The sequence below is a fragment of the Oncorhynchus mykiss genome, chromosome 16, assembly GCF_013265735.2.
Source record: "Oncorhynchus mykiss isolate Arlee chromosome 16, USDA_OmykA_1.1, whole genome shotgun sequence".
NCBI classification, from domain to species: Eukaryota; Metazoa; Chordata; class Actinopteri; order Salmoniformes; family Salmonidae; genus Oncorhynchus; species Oncorhynchus mykiss.
This window is the reverse complement of record NC_048580.1, coordinates 10,184,494-10,206,973: the sequence shown is the minus strand read 5'-3', so window position 1 is coordinate 10,206,973 and position 22,480 is coordinate 10,184,494. Positions and strand designations below refer to the sequence as shown.

At 42.0% G+C, this 22,480-nt stretch overlaps 1 protein-coding gene and 1 pseudogene across 2 annotated transcripts in view; both read left to right on the top strand.

Annotated features, from left to right (window-relative positions):
- Positions 1 to 7,311: 7,311 nt before the first annotated feature.
- LOC110492820 (pepsin A) lies at positions 7,312 to 11,282 on the top strand. The gene is given in 11 exon segments (XM_036946111.1): positions 7,312 to 7,447; positions 7,557 to 7,659; positions 8,286 to 8,436; positions 8,828 to 8,945; positions 9,175 to 9,293; positions 9,432 to 9,520; positions 9,522 to 9,641; positions 10,078 to 10,194; positions 10,345 to 10,486; positions 10,705 to 10,803; positions 10,965 to 11,282. Coding segments are annotated over 11 exon segments (1,317 nt in total). The 5' UTR covers positions 7,312 to 7,326; the 3' UTR covers positions 11,103 to 11,282.
- A 9,812-nt stretch (positions 11,283 to 21,094) lies between these two features.
- The window catches only part of LOC118939504, a 3,984-nt pseudogene continuing 2,598 nt past the window's right edge, over positions 21,095 to 22,480 (top strand). The window contains exons 1-3 of the transcript XR_005036433.1: positions 21,095 to 21,230; positions 21,340 to 21,442; positions 22,069 to 22,219. The product of XR_005036433.1 is annotated as a pepsin A-like (transcript). The remainder of the gene's footprint in view (positions 21,231 to 21,339; positions 21,443 to 22,068; positions 22,220 to 22,480) is intronic.

Sequence of the window (22,480 nt, the reverse complement as noted above, 5' to 3'; positions counted from 1 at the left end):
AAACATGTTCTTAAAGTACTTTACTTCCTCTTTCAAAATATCATTTGGTGAATCATGAATGACTCCATCCTTTGTAGCAAGTTTTAATACATTTTCTTTGGTAGCATTTCTATATTGAAGATTGAAAAATACTTTGGTGCATTTTTCCCCATATTCCATCCAGTTCGCTTTATTTTTCTAATATATTACACTGGATCTTTCTGGAATAAGTTCCTACATTTCTTTTTGTTTTTCCTCTAACTTATTCTGTGCCTCTATGGTACCGTTTTTATTGCTATCTAACTGTATTGTTAGTCCTTCAATTTCCTTTGTTAATATGGACTCTTTTGATCTAAATTGCTTTTGTTTTATTGATGAGTACTGAATTTCATAAAGGCACATTTAAAAGTGTTTCAGACAATAAAGGGATCTGCTGTACCTATGTTATGTCTGAAAAAGTCTGTTATAAATTATTCTGCCCGAGATCTAAACAATTTATCATCTAGTAGGCTTTGATTAAATGTCCAATATCCTCGCCCATGTGGAAATTCTTTAAGAGTAATATATATGCCAATTATGTGATGATCCGACCGCATTCTGTCCCCTATCAACACTTTTGAAACTTTTGGTGCCAGAGAGAATGGCATAAGAAAGTAGTCAAGACGACTAGCTTGATTAAGCCTATATTTCTCACTAGGTCAGGGTATTTAAGTCTCCATATATCCAATAATTCCAGCAGGGTAGCCTAGTGGTTAGAGCATTGGACTAGTTACTGGAAGGTTGCAAGATCAAACCCCCGAGCTGACAAGGTACAAATCTGTTCTACCCCTGAACAGGCAATTAACCCACTGTTCCTAGGCTCTTATTGAAAATAAGAATTTGTTCTTAACTGACTTGCCTGGTTAAATAAAGGCTAAAAAAAATCCAATATATCCATGACATTCATGATTTCCTTAAGTGCCTGAGGGTGATAGTTTGTAGTGTGATTTCCTTTCCGGTCCATAGGTGTTAAAATCTCCCACCATAATAATAGAGTCCAGTGTTGCTTGTAGAGTTGATACATTCTTATATATATTTTCAAAGAGGCTTGGATCATCATTGTTCGGACCATATAGGTTAATAAGCCATATCTGTTTATTGTCCAATAATATATTTAAAATAATCCATCTACCTTGACAATCTGTTTGGACAATTTGCACAGTTGGATCAAAATTACTGTTAATTAAAACCATGACCCCTTTTGAATTTCTTTGCCCATGGGAGAAATATATTTCGCCCCCCAATTCTTTTTCCACAAAACTTAATCTAAAATTTCCTGTAAACAATAGATATTTTATTCCTCTTTTATCCAGGTAAATACTGATTATATTTTCTTATTATCTGCTAGGCCATTACAATTGTAACTGCCTATACTTATTTCACCACCTACCATAATGAGACACAACTTTCAATTCTGTTTATCAAAATATATGTTTGTAAACGCACCATTAAAAAGTAACATGATGATTGAGTGTCTATATAGTGTAGCTGTACCATTATATTTGCATTGCTACTAAGCAATCCTCCAATTGGTCCCCACCATTCCACCCACTAAAAGCCCTCCTCATCCCGAGCTGGGCCGTCATCCCCATGCCACCTCCGACCCCCCACATTCCATAGCCCTGAACAGACTGGGATCCATCCTTCGAAAAGAGCAAACGGTGCCATTTACCCAATTGAAGTAGATCAACTGCCAAATGCATTTCCATCGCCCTCACCTCGATTTGTATTATATTTAGCTGTGGATCATCCTCTATTGTCCCTAACACCTTTTACTCCTTCGCAACAGTTGTGGGATACACACATACACCCACACACACTCAAGCCTTCCCCCCCACACAACCATAAACTCACATTTTCAACAGTTGCACCATCCCAGAGCTCAACTCAAGAAAGTTCTTGATTTACAAATGCACTTACTGTTGCAGCTGCATGAGAAGGCCTGCAAGACCACGCAAAAAAATGGGCAGAAATGGAGAGATTTTATGAACCATTGTCACGTCCTAGATGATGGAGGTCAAATGTACACCTTTTCCCAGAAACACCCAAAATACGGTTCCCATATTGACCATATTCCCAAGCATCTCCATGCATTCAGACTTTTGATTTTGTGCCACCAGGGTCACAATAATATACCCCCTCTCTGAATGTCCGAGTGTGACCCCCTCCCCATCAGTTACTGCAGCTAGTGTTGCCAGCACTGCCACCGCCTCGGTGGGGACACCCCACCGGAATCAATGTTGTTTTTTGCCATCATTTTAAGCCTGCCACACACACACTATACAATACATTTAAACATAAGAATGAGTGTGAGTTGACAAAGAGCTCCTATAGGACCAGGGCACAAATAATAACGTAATAATCAATCATTTTGCTCTTTATTTAACCATCTTACATATACAATTGTGAATAACTCAACACAGGTTAATGAAAAGCGTGTGCTTGAAAGGATGCACATAACTCTATTGTATTTAGTTTTCATGCTAGTGAGGGCCGAGAATCCACTCTCACATAGGTACGTGGTTGCAAAGGGCATCAGTGTCTTAAAAGCGCGATTTGCCAAGGCAGGAAACTCTGAGCGCAGCCCAATCCAGTAATCTGGCAGTGGCTTCTGGTTAAATTAAATCAGAATTTCACAGAACCGCTTGTTGCAATTCCGATGAGGCTTCCTTGTTCAGATATCGGTAAGTGGACTGGAGGCAGGGCATGAAAGGCATAACAAATCCAGTGGTTTGTGTCATCCGTTTCGGGAAAGTACCTATGTAATTGCGCACCCAGCTCACTCAGGTGCTTCGCTATATCACATTTGACATTGTCCGTAAACTTGAGTTAATTTGCACACAAAAAATCATACAATGATGGAAAGACCTGTGTGTTGTCCTTGTTAATGCAGACAGAGAAGAGCTCCAACTTCTTAATCATAGCCTCAATTTTGTTCCGCACATTGAATATAATTGCGGAGAGTCCCTGTAATCCTAGATTCAGATCATTCAGGTGAGAAAAAACATCACCCAGATAGGCCAGTCGTGTGAGAAACTTGTCATCATGCAAGCGGTCAGACAAGTGAAAATAATGCCTACTGGAACACAATGAAGGCAGAAGATTGAGGCTTTAGGTAGTACTGTTTCAAATAGGTAACACAACAATACCTATTTGTGTGTGTGCGTCCTGGGTCGTAGTAAATGCAGCATGCAGTTGTGTGGGACCCTCAGTCAAACCTCCTGTTCTACACCCCCAGCCCAGAACGTCTTCCCGCAGCCATGCCTTGGCGTCATCCCTGGGTCCTTCCCATCTGCCTCTAGATGACGAAAGCCCTGAGGAAGCTACGCCTCACCCTCCTCACCCCAACCCCCCCCCCCCCCCCCCCCCGTCAACTCCCTCCCCTCAACTCCCTCCCCTCATCCCTGTCTGACCTGCCTCCAGACCCCAGCTACAGCCACAGTCACAACCTGCAAGCCAAGGTCCTAACCCTGTCTGACGTGTGTGTGACAACACCTAAAACAACTCTTTTGTCTCCCATGGTGTTTCAGAGGAGGACCTGCTGAGGTCTATAGCAGCAGACACAGGAGTGTCCAACAGTCCCTCAACATCAGACAGTAGCTGCTACTCCCCCGGGAACACTTCTCTGTCCCACACGTAAGACCTGCCTGACCACTACACTCCAGACCTAAGCTCTAGACATACAGTATCTGGCCCTGACTATATGCTCCCAACATATTTCCTGCAATGAACATATGCTGTACCGTTTATATTTCTGGTTTTATTCTTGACATTGATCATCTAACTCTCTTCCTCTCCTCATTCTTGTAAACCCCATTACCCCTCTCTCCTGCCCTCCCTCCATCAATCAAGCCCTCCCTCCCTTGCATTTGCAGTTCCTCCTCAGAGTCTGCCTTTCTCCAACCTCACCCAAACCCACCCAGAGACACCTAACTCTCTGAGGCAACAAAGCCCACCCACAGGAGCTCTGGCCTGGGCGTGGGCACCAGGCCTTCCAGGTGTCCTGGAGCCAGCCAGTTTCCTAGACATCGAGGCATACACTCAGGGAGCTCTCACTCGGCTGATACAGCTCAGAGGCCCCCCCAGGCTTCTGCATACGTACAGTAGCAGTCTGGACACACCTACTCAATCAAGGGTTTTTCTTTATTTTTACTATTTTTTACATTGTAGAATAATAGTGAAGACATTAAAATTCTGAAATTAGACATATGAAATCATGTAGTAACCAAAAAAGTGTTCAACAAATAGTAGCCACCCTTTGCCTTGATGACAGCGTTGCACCCTCTTGGCATTCTCTCAACCAGCTTCACCTGGAATGCTTTTCCAACAGTCTTGAAGGAATTCCAACATATGCTGAGCACTTGTTGGCTGCTTTTCCTTCCCTCTGCAGTCGAACTCATCCCAAACCATCTCAAATGGGTTGAGGTCGGGTGATTGTGGGGGCCAGGTCATCTGATGCAGCACTCCATCACTCTCCTTCTTGGTCAAATAGCCCTTACACAGCCTAGAGGTGTGTTGGATCATTGTTCTGTTGAAAAACAAATTATAGACCCACTAAGTGCAGATGATTGTCCCAGACCAGATGGGATGGCGTGTCGCTGGAGAATGCTGTGGTAGCCATGCTGGTTAAGTGTGCCTTGAATTCTAAATAAATCACTGACAGTGTCACCATTAAAGCACCCCCACAGAATCACACCTCCTCCTCCATGCTTCACGGTGGGAACCACACACGCAGAGATCATCCATTCGCCTACTCTGCGTCTCAGAAAGACACGATGGTTGGAACCAAAAATCTCAAATTTGGACTAATCAGACCAACGGAATGATTTCCACTAGTCTAATGTCCATTGCTTGTGTTTCTTGGCCCAATCAAGCCTCTTTTTCTTATTGGTGTCCTTTAGTAGTGGTTTCTTTGCAGCAATTCGACCATGAAGGCCTGATTCATGCAGTCTCCTCTGAAGAGTTGATGTTGAGAGGTGTCTGTGACTTCAACTCTTTGAAGCATTTATTTGGGCTCCAACCTGAGGTGCAGTTAACTCTAATGAACTTATCCTCTGCAGCAGAGGTAACTCTGGGTCTTCCATTCCTGTGACGGTCCTCATGAGAGCCAGTTTCATCATAGCACTTGATGGTTTTGCGATTGCAAAATTCCACAAATTAACTCTTTACAAGGCACACGTGTTATTTGAAATGCATTCCAGGTGACCTCATGAAGCTGGTTGAGAGAATGCCAAGAGTTTGCAAAGCTGATTTGTTTAAGACTTATAGTGTAACACTTATAACACTTAACACAAACTATAGTTTTGGCAAGTCGGTTAGGACATCTACTTTGTTTACAGACAGATTATTTCACTTACAATTCACTGTATCACAATTCCAGTGGGTCAGAAGTTTACATACACTAAGTTGACTGTTCCTTTAAACAGCTTGGAAAATTCCATAAAAGGATATCATGGCTTTAGAAGTTACTGATAGGCTAATTGACATAATTTGAGTCAATTGGAGGTGTACCTCTGGATGTATTTCAAGGCCAACCTTCAAACTCAGTGCCTCTTTGTTTGACATCATGGGAAAATCAAAAGAAATCAGCCAAGACCTCAGAAAAATAATTGTAGACCTCCACAAGTCTGGTTCATCCTTGGGAGCAATTTCCAAATGCCTGAAGGTACCACATTCATCTGTACAAACAATAATACGCAAGTATGAACACCGTAGGACCACGCAGATGTCATACCGCTCAGGAAGGAGACACGTTCTACCTCCTAGAGAGGAACGTACATTAATGTGAAAGGTGCAAGTCAATCCCAGAACAACAGCAAAGTACATTGTGAAGATGCTGGAGGAAACAGGTACAAAAGTATCTTTATCCACAGTAAAACAAGTCCTATATCGACATATTCTGAAAGGCAGCTCAGCAAGGAAGGAGCCACTGCTCCAAAACCGCCATAAAAAAGCCAGACTACAGTTGGCAACTGTACATGGGGACAAAGATCGTACTTTTTGGAGAAATGTCGGCTGGTCTGATGAAATAAAAATAGAACTGTTTGGCCATAATGACCATTGTTATGTTTGGAGGAAAAAGTGGGAGGCTTGCAAGCCAAAGAACACCATCCCAACCGTGAAGCACGGGGGTGGCAGCATCATGTTGTGAGGGTGCTTTGCTGCAGGAGGGACTGGTGCACGTCACAAAATAGATGACATCATGGAGAGAAAAAAATTACGTAATATGTTGAAGCAACATCTCAAGACATCAGTAAGGAAGTTAAAGCTTGGTCGCAAATGGGTCTTCCAAATGGACTGAAAAAGCTTTTGCAAGCACGGAGGCCAACAAACCTGACTCAGTTACTCTGTCAGGAGGAATGGGCCAAAATTCACCCAACTTATTGTGGGAAGCTTGTGGAAGGCTACCTGAAACGTTTGACCCAAGTTAAACAATTTAAAGGCGATGCTACCAAAGACACTCAATTAGTATGTAAACTTCTGACCCACTGGGAATGTGATGAAAGAAATAAAAGCTGAAATAAAAAATTATCTCTACTATTATTCTGACATTTCACATTCTTAAAATAAAGTGGTGATCCTAACTGACCTAAGACAGGGAATTTTTACTAGGATGAAATGTCGGGAATTGTGAAAAACTGAGTTTAAATGTATTTGGCTAAGGTGTATGTAAACTTCTGACTTCAACTGTACGTATTCTGGGGGTTGGGATTGTTTACATTTTACTTCTTGTGTATCTATTATATAATAAAATATTTAAAAAGGATTGTTTTTTAAATCTCAAAGGACATATATATTTTTCTTGATGATCAATGAAGACATATGGCCACTTCGCCCAGAAGTAACATTGTGTTTTGTGTTGAATGTCCATTATGTTTTCTATTTGAAACATATAGTGACATTCATCTTTAAATAATCACCAAGATATTTGTTAACATTGTGAATGTTCTCGTGAATGTGCCATTTTAGTTAATGAAATAATCCCTGGCTGATAGGTATCGTGTCCTAACAGAGATACAGTAGCCTTAATAAGGCTGCCTAATCCAAAAGTAAACCGTGTGAGGGAAAAGTGTGCTGATAGGAGGGTATTTGGAAGTGGGGACCTTTACTTTATATCACTGAGTCTACACAAGTCATCTCATATCCTAGAGAGAAGTCTGGCAGGTTAGCCATTATATGATTAGAACTGGCACTTTTCAACAGTATACACACATTACTGTAATGTAGCCGTTGGAACCAACATACTGTACAGGTTATCGTCAGATTGACATTGTCTCGAGGTCGTCCATTATTTCACCATTACTTATCATGGCAGGTGGATACTCTCTTATCGTAGCGATAAAGGAACGCAGAGTTAGAACTGTGGACTGTCTGTATATAAGACAACACACACACACGTCTCAGATCACTCATCCACAGGCATCTACAGGTGAGTCTGGTTCCTCTCAAGGTCTCTACCTTGCCTTGTTTGCGCTGAGCAAAAGAATTGCGATACATTGCGTTTGATGGGTTGATTGACGAATTGCTTCTTTGCACAGGTGAACGAGTTCCACAGGTGACTGCTGAGGAGACCAGACATCACATCATGAAGTGGGCTATCGTTCTGTGTGCCGTGGTGGCACTCTCCGAATGCATCATCCAGTACGTTAATCATGCTATACCCTTGCTATACTCCTGCCGTACTCCTGCTATTCTCCTGCTATACTCCTGTTATACTCCTGCAGTAATCGTGCTATACTCTTACTATTCTCCTACTATTCTCCTGCTATACTCCTGTTATATTCCTGCTATACACCTGTTATACTCCTGCTATACTCCTGTTAGACTCCTGATATACCCCTGCTATAATCCTGCTATACTCCTGCTATTCTCCTGCTATACTCCTGCTATTCTCCCGCTATACTCCTGCTATTCTCCTGCTATACTCCAGCTATACTCCTGCTATTCTCCTGCTATTCTCCTGCTATACTCCTGCTATTCTCCTGTTATTCTCGTGCTATACTCAAGCTATTCTCCTGCTATTCTCCTGCTATACTCATGCTATTCTCCTGCTATACTCATGTTATATTACTGCTATTCTCCTATATTTACATTACGCAACAGATCAGAAGGCAGTGAAAGGTTTAATACCCCGAAATGAGTGAGTGATTTGAATAGTCACACACAGTTGTTTAGCCTACGTTGTCATAACATTTATTACAATGGTTTGACCAGAAACCTGCTGGAACTGAGCTGCTTGCCCAACCAGACTTTGTCCTCCTCCACAGGGTGCCGCTGATCAAGGGGAAGAGTGCCAGGGAGAGCCTGGAGGAGCAGGGTCTGTGGAATGAGTACAGAGGGAAGTTCCCTTTCAACCCCACCAGGTTTGACGACCAGAGCCTATATGTCTCCAGCGAGCAGATGACCAACGACGCTGATGTAAGCATGAGAATGGATAGCACTTAACACGTTCCACTATGTAAGGCAGCAGAGAAGGCTGAAGCACGTCTTTTGGCCTCTTCTTCCTAAATTAATTATTGATCCACCAGGGAAACTTTAGTTTGATGTCAACAATTCGATTTCTGATAAACCCAAAGGTATTCTGGTGTAATTCAGCTAATTCTTATAATATCATAGGGTAGGGGGAGGTATTTCTTAATACAAATGATTATTTCATTATTTGATCTTCTCTAGTTGACCTACTTTGTAGGGGGAGGTATTTATTAATACTAATAATTATTTCATTATTTGATCTTCTCTAGTTGGTGTACTTTGTAGGGGGAGGTATTTATCAATACTAATAATTATTTCATTATTTGATCTTCTCTAGTTGGCGTACTTTGGAGTGATCTCCATTGGAACTCCACCTCAGTCCTTCACTGTCATCTTTGACACTGGATCATCCAACCTGTGGATTCCCTCCGTCTACTGCAGCAGCGCAGCTTGCGGTTTGTAACACACACACGCCTAAACACACACACACGCACACACACACACACGCCTAAACACACACACACACACACACACACACACACACACACACACACACACACACACACACACACACACAAACACACACACGCCCAAACACACACACACACACGCACAAACACACACACGCACAAACACACACACACACAAACACTCCCAGGCTAATCGTGTCTCCCCTCCTTCCAGCCAACCACAACAGGTTCAACCCCGGTTTGTCCTCTACCTTCAAGAATGCTGGGAAGAGCCTGTCCATCCAATACGGTACTGGCAGTATGACTGGCTTCGAGGGCTTTGACACCGTTGTGGTAAGGAACAGAATTCATCACAACAACATGAGGACTGGAAACATTGTGTAGGTTTCAGTACTATCTCAAATATTATCCTTCCTTCTTCCTCTCCCCTCTTCTTCTCCTCCTCTTCATCCTATTCCTGGTCCTCTGTAGGTGGGTGGGATCCCTGTGAAGAACCAGATCTTTGGGCTGAGTCAATCGGAGGCTCCCTTCATGGCTCATATGAAGGCTGATGGTATCCTGTCTGGCTTACCCCCGCCTGGCTTACCCCCGCCTGGCTGCCTCTCAGGCCACACCAGTCTTTGACAACATGATGACCCAGCATCTGGTCAACCAGGACATGTTCTCTGTCTACCTGACTCGGTGAGTGGTCAGAGTGGAGGTCAACCAGGGCTATTTCTGAAATGGAACCCTATATAGTGCACTACTGTTGACCAGAGCTACATGGCTCCCACAAACCATCATGGCTTGCGAGACATGGAAATATGAACTGACGCAACTTCTCTCTCTCTCTCTCTCTCTTTCTGTCTCTCTCTCTCTCTCTCTCTCTCTCTCTCTCTCTCTCTCCCCCCCTCTCTCCCCCTCACACTCCCCCCTCTCTCTCTGTCTTTCTCTCTCTCTCTCTCTCTCTCTCTCTCTCTCTCCCTCCCTCTCTCCCCCTCACAATCCCCTCTCTCTCTCTGTCTTTCTCTCTCTCTCTCTCTCTCTCTCTCTCTCTCTCTCTCTCTCTCTCCCCCCCTCTCTCCCCCCATACTCCCCCTCTCTCTCCCTCTCACTCTCTGTTGTCGTCCATCTCCAGTAACTCTGCGGTAGGTAGCATGGTGACCTTCGGAGGCGTTGACACCAACCACTACTACGGCCAGATCGCATGGATCCCCCTGTCCTCTGAGATGTACTGGCAGATCACAGTCGACAGGTACTGTTGCAGTTACAGTACGTTTTATAGGGTTATAAATGGTTATTAATCGGTTATATAATCCTATGTAACTGGAAGATGAAGTGGTTAAGTACAGATCTCAAGCAGCCATCTCTTCCTGATCTGTGTATATCTGTGCGTCCATTGCAGTGTGACTGTGAACGGCCAGATTGTGGCCTGTAACGGCGGCTGCCAGGCTATCGTGGACACCGGTACCTCTAATATTGTGGGACCTCAGGCCGACATCTCCAGCATGGCCCGTGCTGTGGGAGCCTACTCCGCCAACGGAGACGTAAGTCATGTGATATTGTTTTGGCGATGTGTCACAAAGAACCAGGCATAACATTGTGTTAACGATGTGTTCCCATCACCACTACTGACATAACTCAACAAGAACCAGAAAATAACTCACACAGTCTACCTCACAAAGCAAATGCTGTTTAATTCATTGTCTTTCTCTCCTCTCATACCTCTCTCTCCTCCCTCTATTTGTCTCTCTCTCTTTTTCAGAATGTGGTGAACTGTAACAACATCAACAACATGCCATCGATGGTCTTCCACATCCACGGACAGGCCTTCACTCTCCCAGCCTCCACCTACGTCCGCCAGGTGTGTGTGTGTGTATTTGTGTGTGTGTGTGTGTGTGTGTGTGTGTGTGTGTGTGTGTGTGTGTGTGTGTGTGTGTGTGTGTCTGTGGTATATCTTACGTAACCATGAAGTGATCGTAACATTGTTTTGACAAGTTCTCTCTCTCTCTGCCACCTGTACAGTCTACCTACTATGGCTGCCGTACCGGTCTCCAGTCTAGTAGCTCCGACCTGTGGATTCTGGGTGACATCTTCATCCGACAGTACTATTCCATCTTCAGCAGAGCCCAGAACATGGTGGGTCTGGCCCTGGCTAGATAATCCAACACAGATCAACAATGGATCCCGTAACGCCATATGAACAACCAAATGAGGGTGTCTCTCCAGTGCAATCGTATCTATTCTAAAGCTAATTTGAGTAGTTTGTGATAGGAAGAGATACTGCTCTATGTCTAGAATTGTTATTAGTTCATTCAAAATATTAAAAAAGTTTTGGCATGATAAAGTGGTCTGATGGACTTTTTTGGTTCATTCGTGCTATGATTATGAATAAAGCACGCACTGCATAATCAATCTGAAAACATAAAAACTGTCTATTCATCTATTCACTTCCTTTCCTGTAGTGCCACCATGTGGCCAATCATGTGACTACTCTATGGCCCCAAACTCTGTGCCAAAACTGGCAGAGTTGGTTGGAGATTTGGACTTGCTGTGTCAAGCAAAAGTAGGCAACCACTTCACTGAGCCAGCCAGTCCTTTGACAATGACAAGGAACATTGGATTATGGATGTTAATACCCTCAAGGACACGGTCGTCGTAAAATATAAAAAAAAATGCCGCTTAGCCCAGCTCTCTGCTAAGTACCACTCTCCTGAGAGTGGTAATGATTTAAATATACACTAGATCAGTGGTTCCCCAACTCTTTATAGTCCCATACCCCTTCAAACATTCAACCTCCAGCTGCGTACCTCCAGCACCAGGGTCAGCTACATATGGACAATACCAAAATAAATGATCTCATGACTCTGCCTCCTCACAGCAGAATCTGCAGAGCTGGGAATATTGTATCCCCCATATATATAACATTCTATTAGTTGCAAGAATTTTGTATTGTAATTTAAATTGAAAAATGTGAAGTTCTGCATCCGGCGTTGTTTTGCGTATCAATTCATAAACCATGTGCCATGGAATGGGTACATCGAAAATCTCTTCCCAACTATTTTGCAATTTATATGGCACAGCTGTCAGTTTTTGGTCCTTAAATGAAATTGGTATATGTTTTTATTTATCACACTTTTCTTTAACCGTTTATGTTCTTTAATACAGGGCCGACATACAAGTTCCTTACTTTTTTCCCCTTCTACTTGCCTCTTCCATTTTTGTGGTAATGCTGCAATAATTTGTTGTAATTTTGGGTAGAGCGGACATTTCCATATGTCTCTGTTAGCTGTATGTGTGAGATAACTCCACCAGTCCTATTTATGATATCATTCACAAAAATTATATATTTAAAAAAAACTTCTTCAAAAAATACAGTTTTTTTTAAATCAATTAGTATATTTGAATTTAACCACAATATTTGTTGTATTATTTGTTCTGTCTTTTCAGGTGGATTAAACTGAAATTGCAACCAACTTTCTAAGGCTTGTTTAAAAAATAAAGATATTTTGGAGATAATTTCCTTTTCAAACAACCGAAAGTGGGCCGGTGTAATCTGAATAAAGGGAAAAAGGCCCTTCTTGAACATAGGATGAGACATTTGTACCAATTTACTAGAGAACCAGTTCCAAATAAAATTGAATATTTTTATGTTCATATAATTTAATAAGCAGGTCACTAGAAGCAAATAGGTAAACTGTGATATGACTAAAGAGTTAATCAGGGTGATTTTTCCACAAATAGACAGATATTTTCCTTTCCATGGTAGCAAGATCTTATCTATTTTTGCTAACTTTCTATAAACATTTATTGGAGTGAGATAATTTCTTTCTTTTGGGATTTGTATACCAAGTATGATCCAATACGTAATATAGTATCATAATTTGGTTTTAATCCAGAGAGAATAGCAAAAGTATTTAGGTCCTCTATGAGGCCGTGGAGAGACTCTAATTGTGGTTTTAAAAGAAAACATGAATCATCAGCGTACAATGACACCTTAGTTTTTAAGCCACGGATTTCTAATCCCTTAATATTATTGTTTGATCTAATCTTAACAGCTAACATTTCGATGGCAATAATAAAAAGATATGCCGATTGTGGACAACCTTGTTTTACTCCTCTAGAGAGTTTAAAACTTTCTGAGATGTAGCCATTATTTACTATTTTACACCTAGTGTTACTATACATAACTTTAACCCATTTTAAAAAGAATCCCCAAAATTGAAATATTCTAGGCATTTATATATAAACTCCAGTCGTACTTTATCAAAAGCCTTTTCAAAATCAGCTATGAAAACCTGGCCTGGTGTCCCCGATATTTCATAGTTTTCTATTGTTTCCAGTACTTGTTTTATATTATCTCCAATGTATCGTCCAGGTAAAAAACCTGTCTGATTAGGATGAATAATATCTGACAATACTTGTTAATTCTATGCGCAAAGCATTTTGCTAGGATTTTTGCATCACAACACTGAAGTGTAAGAGGTCTCCAATTTTTTAAATGGACTGGATCTTTATATATACCACTTGGGTCCTGTTTCAGTAATAATGATATCAGACCTTCTTGCTGCGTGTCTGATAATCTACCATTTATATAGGAGTGGTTAAAACATGCTAATAATGGTCCTTTGAGTATATACAAAAAGTTTTGAATACTTCCACTAGTATGCCATCCAGCCCTGGAGGTTTCCCATCCTTAAAGGCCCCAATTGCATTAAGCAGTTCCTCGTCTGTAATTTGGCCTTCACATGAGTCTTTCTGTACAGATGTTAATTTTACATTATTATTAGGAAAAAAATCCATACAATTAGTTTCATTTAGTGGAGACGGAGGAGGCTGAAACAAAAACATGTTCTTAAAGTACTTTACTTCCTCTTTCAAAATATCATTTGGTGAATCATGAATGACTCCATCCTTTGTAGCAAGTTTTAATACATTTTCTTTGGTAGCATTTCTATATTGAAGATTGAAAAATACTTTGGTGCATTTTTCCCCATATTCCATCCAGTTCGCTTTATTTTTCTAATATATTACACTGGATCTTTCTGGAATAAGTTCCTACATTTCTTTTTGTTTTTCCTCTAACTTATTCTGTGCCTCTATGGTACCGTTTTTATTGCTATCTAACTGTATTGTTAGTCCTTCAATTTCCTTTGTTAATATGGACTCTTTTGATCTAAATTGCTTTTGTTTTATTGATGAGTACTGAATTTCATAAAGGCACATTTAAAAGTGTTTCAGACAATAAAGGGATCTGCTGTACCTATGTTATGTCTGAAAAAGTCTGTTATAAATTATTCTGCCCGAGATCTAAACAATTTATCATCTAGTAGGCTTTGATTAAATGTCCAATATCCTCGCCCATGTGGAAATTCTTTAAGAGTAATATATATGCCAATTATGTGATGATCCGACCGCATTCTGTCCCCTATCAACACTTTTGAAACTTTTGGTGCCAGAGAGAATGGCATAAGAAAGTAGTCAAGACGACTAGCTTGATTAAGCCTATATTTCTCACTAGGTCAGGGTATTTAAGTCTCCATATATCCAATAATTCCAGCAGGGTAGCCTAGTGGTTAGAGCATTGGACTAGTTACTGGAAGGTTGCAAGATCAAACCCCCGAGCTGACAAGGTACAAATCTGTTCTACCCCTGAACAGGCAATTAACCCACTGTTCCTAGGCTCTTATTGAAAATAAGAATTTGTTCTTAACTGACTTGCCTGGTTAAATAAAGGCTAAAAAAAATCCAATATATCCATGACATTCATGATTTCCTTAAGTGCCTGAGGGTGATAGTTTGTAGTGTGATTTCCTTTCCGGTCCATAGGTGTTAAAATCTCCCACCATAATAATAGAGTCCAGTGTTGCTTGTAGAGTTGATACATTCTTATATATATTTTCAAAGAGGCTTGGATCATCATTGTTCGGACCATATAGGTTAATAAGCCATATCTGTTTATTGTCCAATAATATATTTAAAATAATCCATCTACCTTGACAATCTGTTTGGACAATTTGCACAGTTGGATCAAAATTACTGTTAATTAAAACCATGACCCCTTTTGAATTTCTTTGCCCATGGGAGAAATATATTTCGCCCCCCAATTCTTTTTCCACAAAACTTAATCTAAAATTTCCTGTAAACAATAGATATTTTATTCCTCTTTTATCCAGGTAAATACTGATTATATTTTCTTATTATCTGCTAGGCCATTACAATTGTAACTGCCTATACTTATTTCACCACCTACCATAATGAGACACAACTTTCAATTCTGTTTATCAAAATATATGTTTGTAAACGCACCATTAAAAAGTAACATGATGATTGAGTGTCTATATAGTGTAGCTGTACCATTATATTTGCATTGCTACTAAGCAATCCTCCAATTGGTCCCCACCATTCCACCCACTAAAAGCCCTCCTCATCCCGAGCTGGGCCGTCATCCCCATGCCACCTCCGACCCCCCACATTCCATAGCCCTGAACAGACTGGGATCCATCCTTCGAAAAGAGCAAACGGTGCCATTTACCCAATTGAAGTAGATCAACTGCCAAATGCATTTCCATCGCCCTCACCTCGATTTGTATTATATTTAGCTGTGGATCATCCTCTATTGTCCCTAACACCTTTTACTCCTTCGCAACAGTTGTGGGATACACACATACACCCACACACACTCAAGCCTTCCCCCCCACACAACCATAAACTCACATTTTCAACAGTTGCACCATCCCAGAGCTCAACTCAAGAAAGTTCTTGATTTACAAATGCACTTACTGTTGCAGCTGCATGAGAAGGCCTGCAAGACCACGCAAAAAAATGGGCAGAAATGGAGAGATTTTATGAACCATTGTCACGTCCTAGATGATGGAGGTCAAATGTACACCTTTTCCCAGAAACACCCAAAATACGGTTCCCATATTGACCATATTCCCAAGCATCTCCATGCATTCAGACTTTTGATTTTGTGCCACCAGGGTCACAATAATATACCCCCTCTCTGAATGTCCGAGTGTGACCCCCTCCCCATCAGTTACTGCAGCTAGTGTTGCCAGCACTGCCACCGCCTCGGTGGGGACACCCCACCGGAATCAATGTTGTTTTTTGCCATCATTTTAAGCCTGCCACACACACACTATACAATACATTTAAACATAAGAATGAGTGTGAGTTGACAAAGAGCTCCTATAGGACCAGGGCACAAATAATAACGTAATAATCAATCATTTTGCTCTTTATTTAACCATCTTACATATACAATTGTGAATAACTCAACACAGGTTAATGAAAAGCGTGTGCTTGAAAGGATGCACATAACTCTATTGTATTTAGTTTTCATGCTAGTGAGGGCCGAGAATCCACTCTCACATAGGTACGTGGTTGCAAAGGGCATCAGTGTCTTAAAAGCGCGATTTGCCAAGGCAGGAAACTCTGAGCGCAGCCCAATCCAGTAATCTGGCAGTGGCTTCTGGTTAAATTAAATCAGAATTTCACAGAACCGCTTGTTGCAATTCCGATGAGGCTTCCTTGTTCAGATATCGGTAAGTGGACTGGAGGCAGGGCATGAAAGGCATAACAAATCCAGTGGTTTGTGTCATCCGTTTCGGGAAAGTACCTATGTAATTGCGCACCCAGCTCACTCAGGTGCTTCGCTATATCACATTTGACATTGTCCGTAAACTTGAGTTAATTTGCACACAAAAAATCATACAATGATGGAAAGACCTGTGTGTTGTCCTTGTTAATGCAGACAGAGAAGAGCTCCAACTTCTTAATCATAGCCTCAATTTTGTTCCGCACATTGAATATAATTGCGGAGAGTCCCTGTAATCCTAGATTCAGATCATTCAGGTGAGAAAAAACATCACCCAGATAGGCCAGTCGTGTGAGAAACTTGTCATCATGCAAGCGGTCAGACAAGTGAAAATAATGCCTACTGGAACACAATGAAGGCAGAAGATTGAGGCTTTAGGTAGTACTGTTTCAAATAGGTAACACAACAATACCTATTTGTGTGTGTGCGTCCTGGGTCGTAGTAAATGCAGCATGCAGTTGTGTGGGACCCTCAGTCAAACCTCCTGTTCTACACCCCCAGCCCAGAACGTCTTCCCGCAGCCATGCCTTGGCGTCATCCCTGGGTCCTTCCCATCTGCCTCTAGATGACGAAAGCCCTGAGGAAGCTACGCCTCACCCTCCTCACCCCAACCCCCCCCCCCCCCCCCCCCGTCAACTCCCTCCCCTCAACTCCCTCCCCTCATCCCTGTCTGACCTGCCTCCAGACCCCAGCTACAGCCACAGTCACAACCTGCAAGCCAAGGTCCTAACCCTGTCTGACGTGTGTGTGACAACACCTAAAACAACTCTGTTGTCTCCCATGGTGTTTCAGAGGAGGACCTGCTGAGGTCTATAGCAGCAGACACAGGAGTGTCCAACAGTCCCTCAACATCAGACAGTAGCTGCTACTCCCCCGGGAACACTTCTCTGTCCCACACGTAAGACCTGCCTGACCACTACACTCCAGACCTAAGCTCTAGACATACAGTATCTGGCCCTGACTATATGCTCCCAACATATTTCCTGCAATGAACATATGCTGTACCGTTTATATTTCTGGTTTTATTCTTGACATTGATCATCTAACTCTCTTCCTCTCCTCATTCTTGTAAACCCCATTACCCCTCTCTCCTGCCCTCCCTCCATCAATCAAGCCCTCCCTCCCTTGCATTTGCAGTTCCTCCTCAGAGTCTGCCTTTCTCCAACCTCACCCAAACCCACCCAGAGACACCTAACTCTCTGAGGCAACAAAGCCCACCCACAGGAGCTCTGGCCTGGGCGTGGGCACCAGGCCTTCCAGGTGTCCTGGAGCCAGCCAGTTTCCTAGACATCGAGGCATACACTCAGGGAGCTCTCACTCGGCTGATACAGCTCAGAGGCCCCCCCAGGCTTCTGCATACGTACAGTAGCAGTCTGGACACACCTACTCAATCAAGGGTTTTTCTTTATTTTTACTATTTTTTACATTGTAGAATAATAGTGAAGACATTAAAATTCTGAAATTAGACATATGAAATCATGTAGTAACCAAAAAAGTGTTCAACAAATAGTAGCCACCCTTTGCCTTGATGACAGCGTTGCACCCTCTTGGCATTCTCTCAACCAGCTTCACCTGGAATGCTTTTCCAACAGTCTTGAAGGAATTCCAACATATGCTGAGCACTTGTTGGCTGCTTTTCCTTCCCTCTGCAGTCGAACTCATCCCAAACCATCTCAAATGGGTTGAGGTCGGGTGATTGTGGGGGCCAGGTCATCTGATGCAGCACTCCATCACTCTCCTTCTTGGTCAAATAGCCCTTACACAGCCTAGAGGTGTGTTGGATCATTGTTCTGTTGAAAAACAAATTATAGACCCACTAAGTGCAGATGATTGTCCCAGACCAGATGGGATGGCGTGTCGCTGGAGAATGCTGTGGTAGCCATGCTGGTTAAGTGTGCCTTGAATTCTAAATAAATCACTGACAGTGTCACCATTAAAGCACCCCCACAGAATCACACCTCCTCCTCCATGCTTCACGGTGGGAACCACACACGCAGAGATCATCCATTCGCCTACTCTGCGTCTCAGAAAGACACGATGGTTGGAACCAAAAATCTCAAATTTGGACTAATCAGACCAACGGAATGATTTCCACTAGTCTAATGTCCATTGCTTGTGTTTCTTGGCCCAATCAAGCCTCTTTTTCTTATTGGTGTCCTTTAGTAGTGGTTTCTTTGCAGCAATTCGACCATGAAGGCCTGATTCATGCAGTCTCCTCTGAAGAGTTGATGTTGAGAGGTGTCTGTGACTTCAACTCTTTGAAGCATTTATTTGGGCTCCAACCTGAGGTGCAGTTAACTCTAATGAACTTATCCTCTGCAGCAGAGGTAACTCTGGGTCTTCCATTCCTGTGACGGTCCTCATGAGAGCCAGTTTCATCATAGCACTTGATGGTTTTGCGATTGCAAAATTCCACAAATTAACTCTTTACAAGGCACACGTGTTATTTGAAATGCATTCCAGGTGACCTCATGAAGCTGGTTGAGAGAATGCCAAGAGTTTGCAAAGCTGATTTGTTTAAGACTTATAGTGTAACACTTATAACACTTAACACAAACTATAGTTTTGGCAAGTCGGTTAGGACATCTACTTTGTTTACAGACAGATTATTTCACTTACAATTCACTGTATCACAATTCCAGTGGGTCAGAAGTTTACATACACTAAGTTGACTGTTCCTTTAAACAGCTTGGAAAATTCCATAAAAGGATATCATGGCTTTAGAAGTTACTGATAGGCTAATTGACATAATTTGAGTCAATTGGAGGTGTACCTCTGGATGTATTTCAAGGCCAACCTTCAAACTCAGTGCCTCTTTGTTTGACATCATGGGAAAATCAAAAGAAATCAGCCAAGACCTCAGAAAAATAATTGTAGACCTCCACAAGTCTGGTTCATCCTTGGGAGCAATTTCCAAATGCCTGAAGGTACCACATTCATCTGTACAAACAATAATACGCAAGTATGAACACCGTAGGACCACGCAGATGTCATACCGCTCAGGAAGGAGACACGTTCTACCTCCTAGAGAGGAACGTACATTAATGTGAAAGGTGCAAGTCAATCCCAGAACAACAGCAAAGTACATTGTGAAGATGCTGGAGGAAACAGGTACAAAAGTATCTTTATCCACAGTAAAACAAGTCCTATATCGACATATTCTGAAAGGCAGCTCAGCAAGGAAGGAGCCACTGCTCCAAAACCGCCATAAAAAAGCCAGACTACAGTTGGCAACTGTACATGGGGACAAAGATCGTACTTTTTGGAGAAATGTCGGCTGGTCTGATGAAATAAAAATAGAACTGTTTGGCCATAATGACCATTGTTATGTTTGGAGGAAAAAGTGGGAGGCTTGCAAGCCAAAGAACACCATCCCAACCGTGAAGCACGGGGGTGGCAGCATCATGTTGTGAGGGTGCTTTGCTGCAGGAGGGACTGGTGCACGTCACAAAATAGATGACATCATGGAGAGAAAAAAATTACGTAATATGTTGAAGCAACATCTCAAGACATCAGTAAGGAAGTTAAAGCTTGGTCGCAAATGGGTCTTCCAAATGGACTGAAAAAGCTTTTGCAAGCACGGAGGCCAACAAACCTGACTCAGTTACTCTGTCAGGAGGAATGGGCCAAAATTCACCCAACTTATTGTGGGAAGCTTGTGGAAGGCTACCTGAAACGTTTGACCCAAGTTAAACAATTTAAAGGCGATGCTACCAAAGACACTCAATTAGTATGTAAACTTCTGACCCACTGGGAATGTGATGAAAGAAATAAAAGCTGAAATAAAAAATTATCTCTACTATTATTCTGACATTTCACATTCTTAAAATAAAGTGGTGATCCTAACTGACCTAAGACAGGGAATTTTTACTAGGATGAAATGTCGGGAATTGTGAAAAACTGAGTTTAAATGTATTTGGCTAAGGTGTATGTAAACTTCTGACTTCAACTGTACGTATTCTGGGGGTTGGGATTGTTTACATTTTACTTCTTGTGTATCTATTATATAATAAAATATTTAAAAAGGATTGTTTTTTAAATCTCAAAGGACATATATATTTTTCTTGATGATCAATGAAGACATATGGCCACTTCGCCCAGAAGTAACATTGTGTTTTGTGTTGAATGTCCATTATGTTTTCTATTTGAAACATATAGTGACATTCATCTTTAAATAATCACCAAGATATTTGTTAACATTGTGAATGTTCTCGTGAATGTGCCATTTTAGTTAATGAAATAATCCCTGGCTGATAGGTATCGTGTCCTAACAGAGATACAGTAGCCTTAATAAGGCTGCCTAATCCAAAAGTAAACCGTGTGAGGGAAAAGTGTGCTGATAGGAGGGTATTTGGAAGTGGGGACCTTTACTTTATATCACTGAGTCTACACAAGTCATCTCATATCCTAGAGAGAAGTCTGGCAGGTTAGCCATTATATGATTAGAACTGGCACTTTTCAACAGTATACACACATTACTGTAATGTAGCCGTTGGAACCAACATACTGTACAGGTTATCGTCAGATTGACATTGTCTCGAGGTCGTCCATTATTTCACCATTACTTATCATGGCAGGTGGATACTCTCTTATCGTAGCGATAAAGGAACGCAGAGTTAGAACTGTGGACTGTCTGTATATAAGACAACACACACACACGTCTCAGATCACTCATCCACAGGCATCTACAGGTGAGTCTGGTTCCTCTCAAGGTCTCTACCTTGCCTTGTTTGCGCTGAGCAAAAGAATTGCGATACATTGCGTTTGATGGGTTGATTGACGAATTGCTTCTTTGCACAGGTGAACGAGTTCCACAGGTGACTGCTGAGGAGACCAGACATCACATCATGAAGTGGGCTATCGTTCTGTGTGCCGTGGTGGCACTCTCCGAATGCATCATCCAGTACGTTAATCATGCTATACCCTTGCTATACTCCTGCCGTACTCCTGCTATTCTCCTGCTATACTCCTGTTATACTCCTGCAGTAATCGTGCTATACTCTTACTATTCTCCTACTATTCTCCTGCTATACTCCTGTTATATTCCTGCTATACACCTGTTATACTCCTGCTATACTCCTGTTAGACTCCTGATATACCCCTGCTATAATCCTGCTATACTCCTGCTATTCTCCTGCTATACTCCTGCTATTCTCCCGCTATACTCCTGCTATTCTCCTGCTATACTCCAGCTATACTCCTGCTATTCTCCTGCTATTCTCCTGCTATACTCCTGCTATTCTCCTGTTATTCTCGTGCTATACTCAAGCTATTCTCCTGCTATTCTCCTGCTATACTCATGCTATTCTCCTGCTATACTCATGTTATATTACTGCTATTCTCCTATATTTACATTACGCAACAGATCAGAAGGCAGTGAAAGGTTTAATACCCCGAAATGAGTGAGTGATTTGAATAGTCACACACAGTTGTTTAGCCTACGTTGTCATAACATTTATTACAATGGTTTGACCAGAAACCTGCTGGAACTGAGCTGCTTGCCCAACCAGACTTTGTCCTCCTCCACAGGGTGCCGCTGATCAAGGGGAAGAGTGCCAGGGAGAGCCTGGAGGAGCAGGGTCTGTGGAATGAGTACAGAGGGAAGTTCCCTTTCAACCCCACCAGGTTTGACGACCAGAGCCTATATGTCTCCAGCGAGCAGATGACCAACGACGCTGATGTAAGCATGAGAATGGATAGCACTTAACACGTTCCACTATGTAAGGCAGCAGAGAAGGCTGAAGCACGTCTTTTGGCCTCTTCTTCCTAAATTAATTATTGATCCACCAGGGAAACTTTAGTTTGATGTCAACAATTCGATTTCTGATAAACCCAAAGGTATTCTGGTGTAATTCAGCTAATTCTTATAATATCATAGGGTAGGGGGAGGTATTTCTTAATACAAATGATTATTTCATTATTTGATCTTCTCTAGTTGACC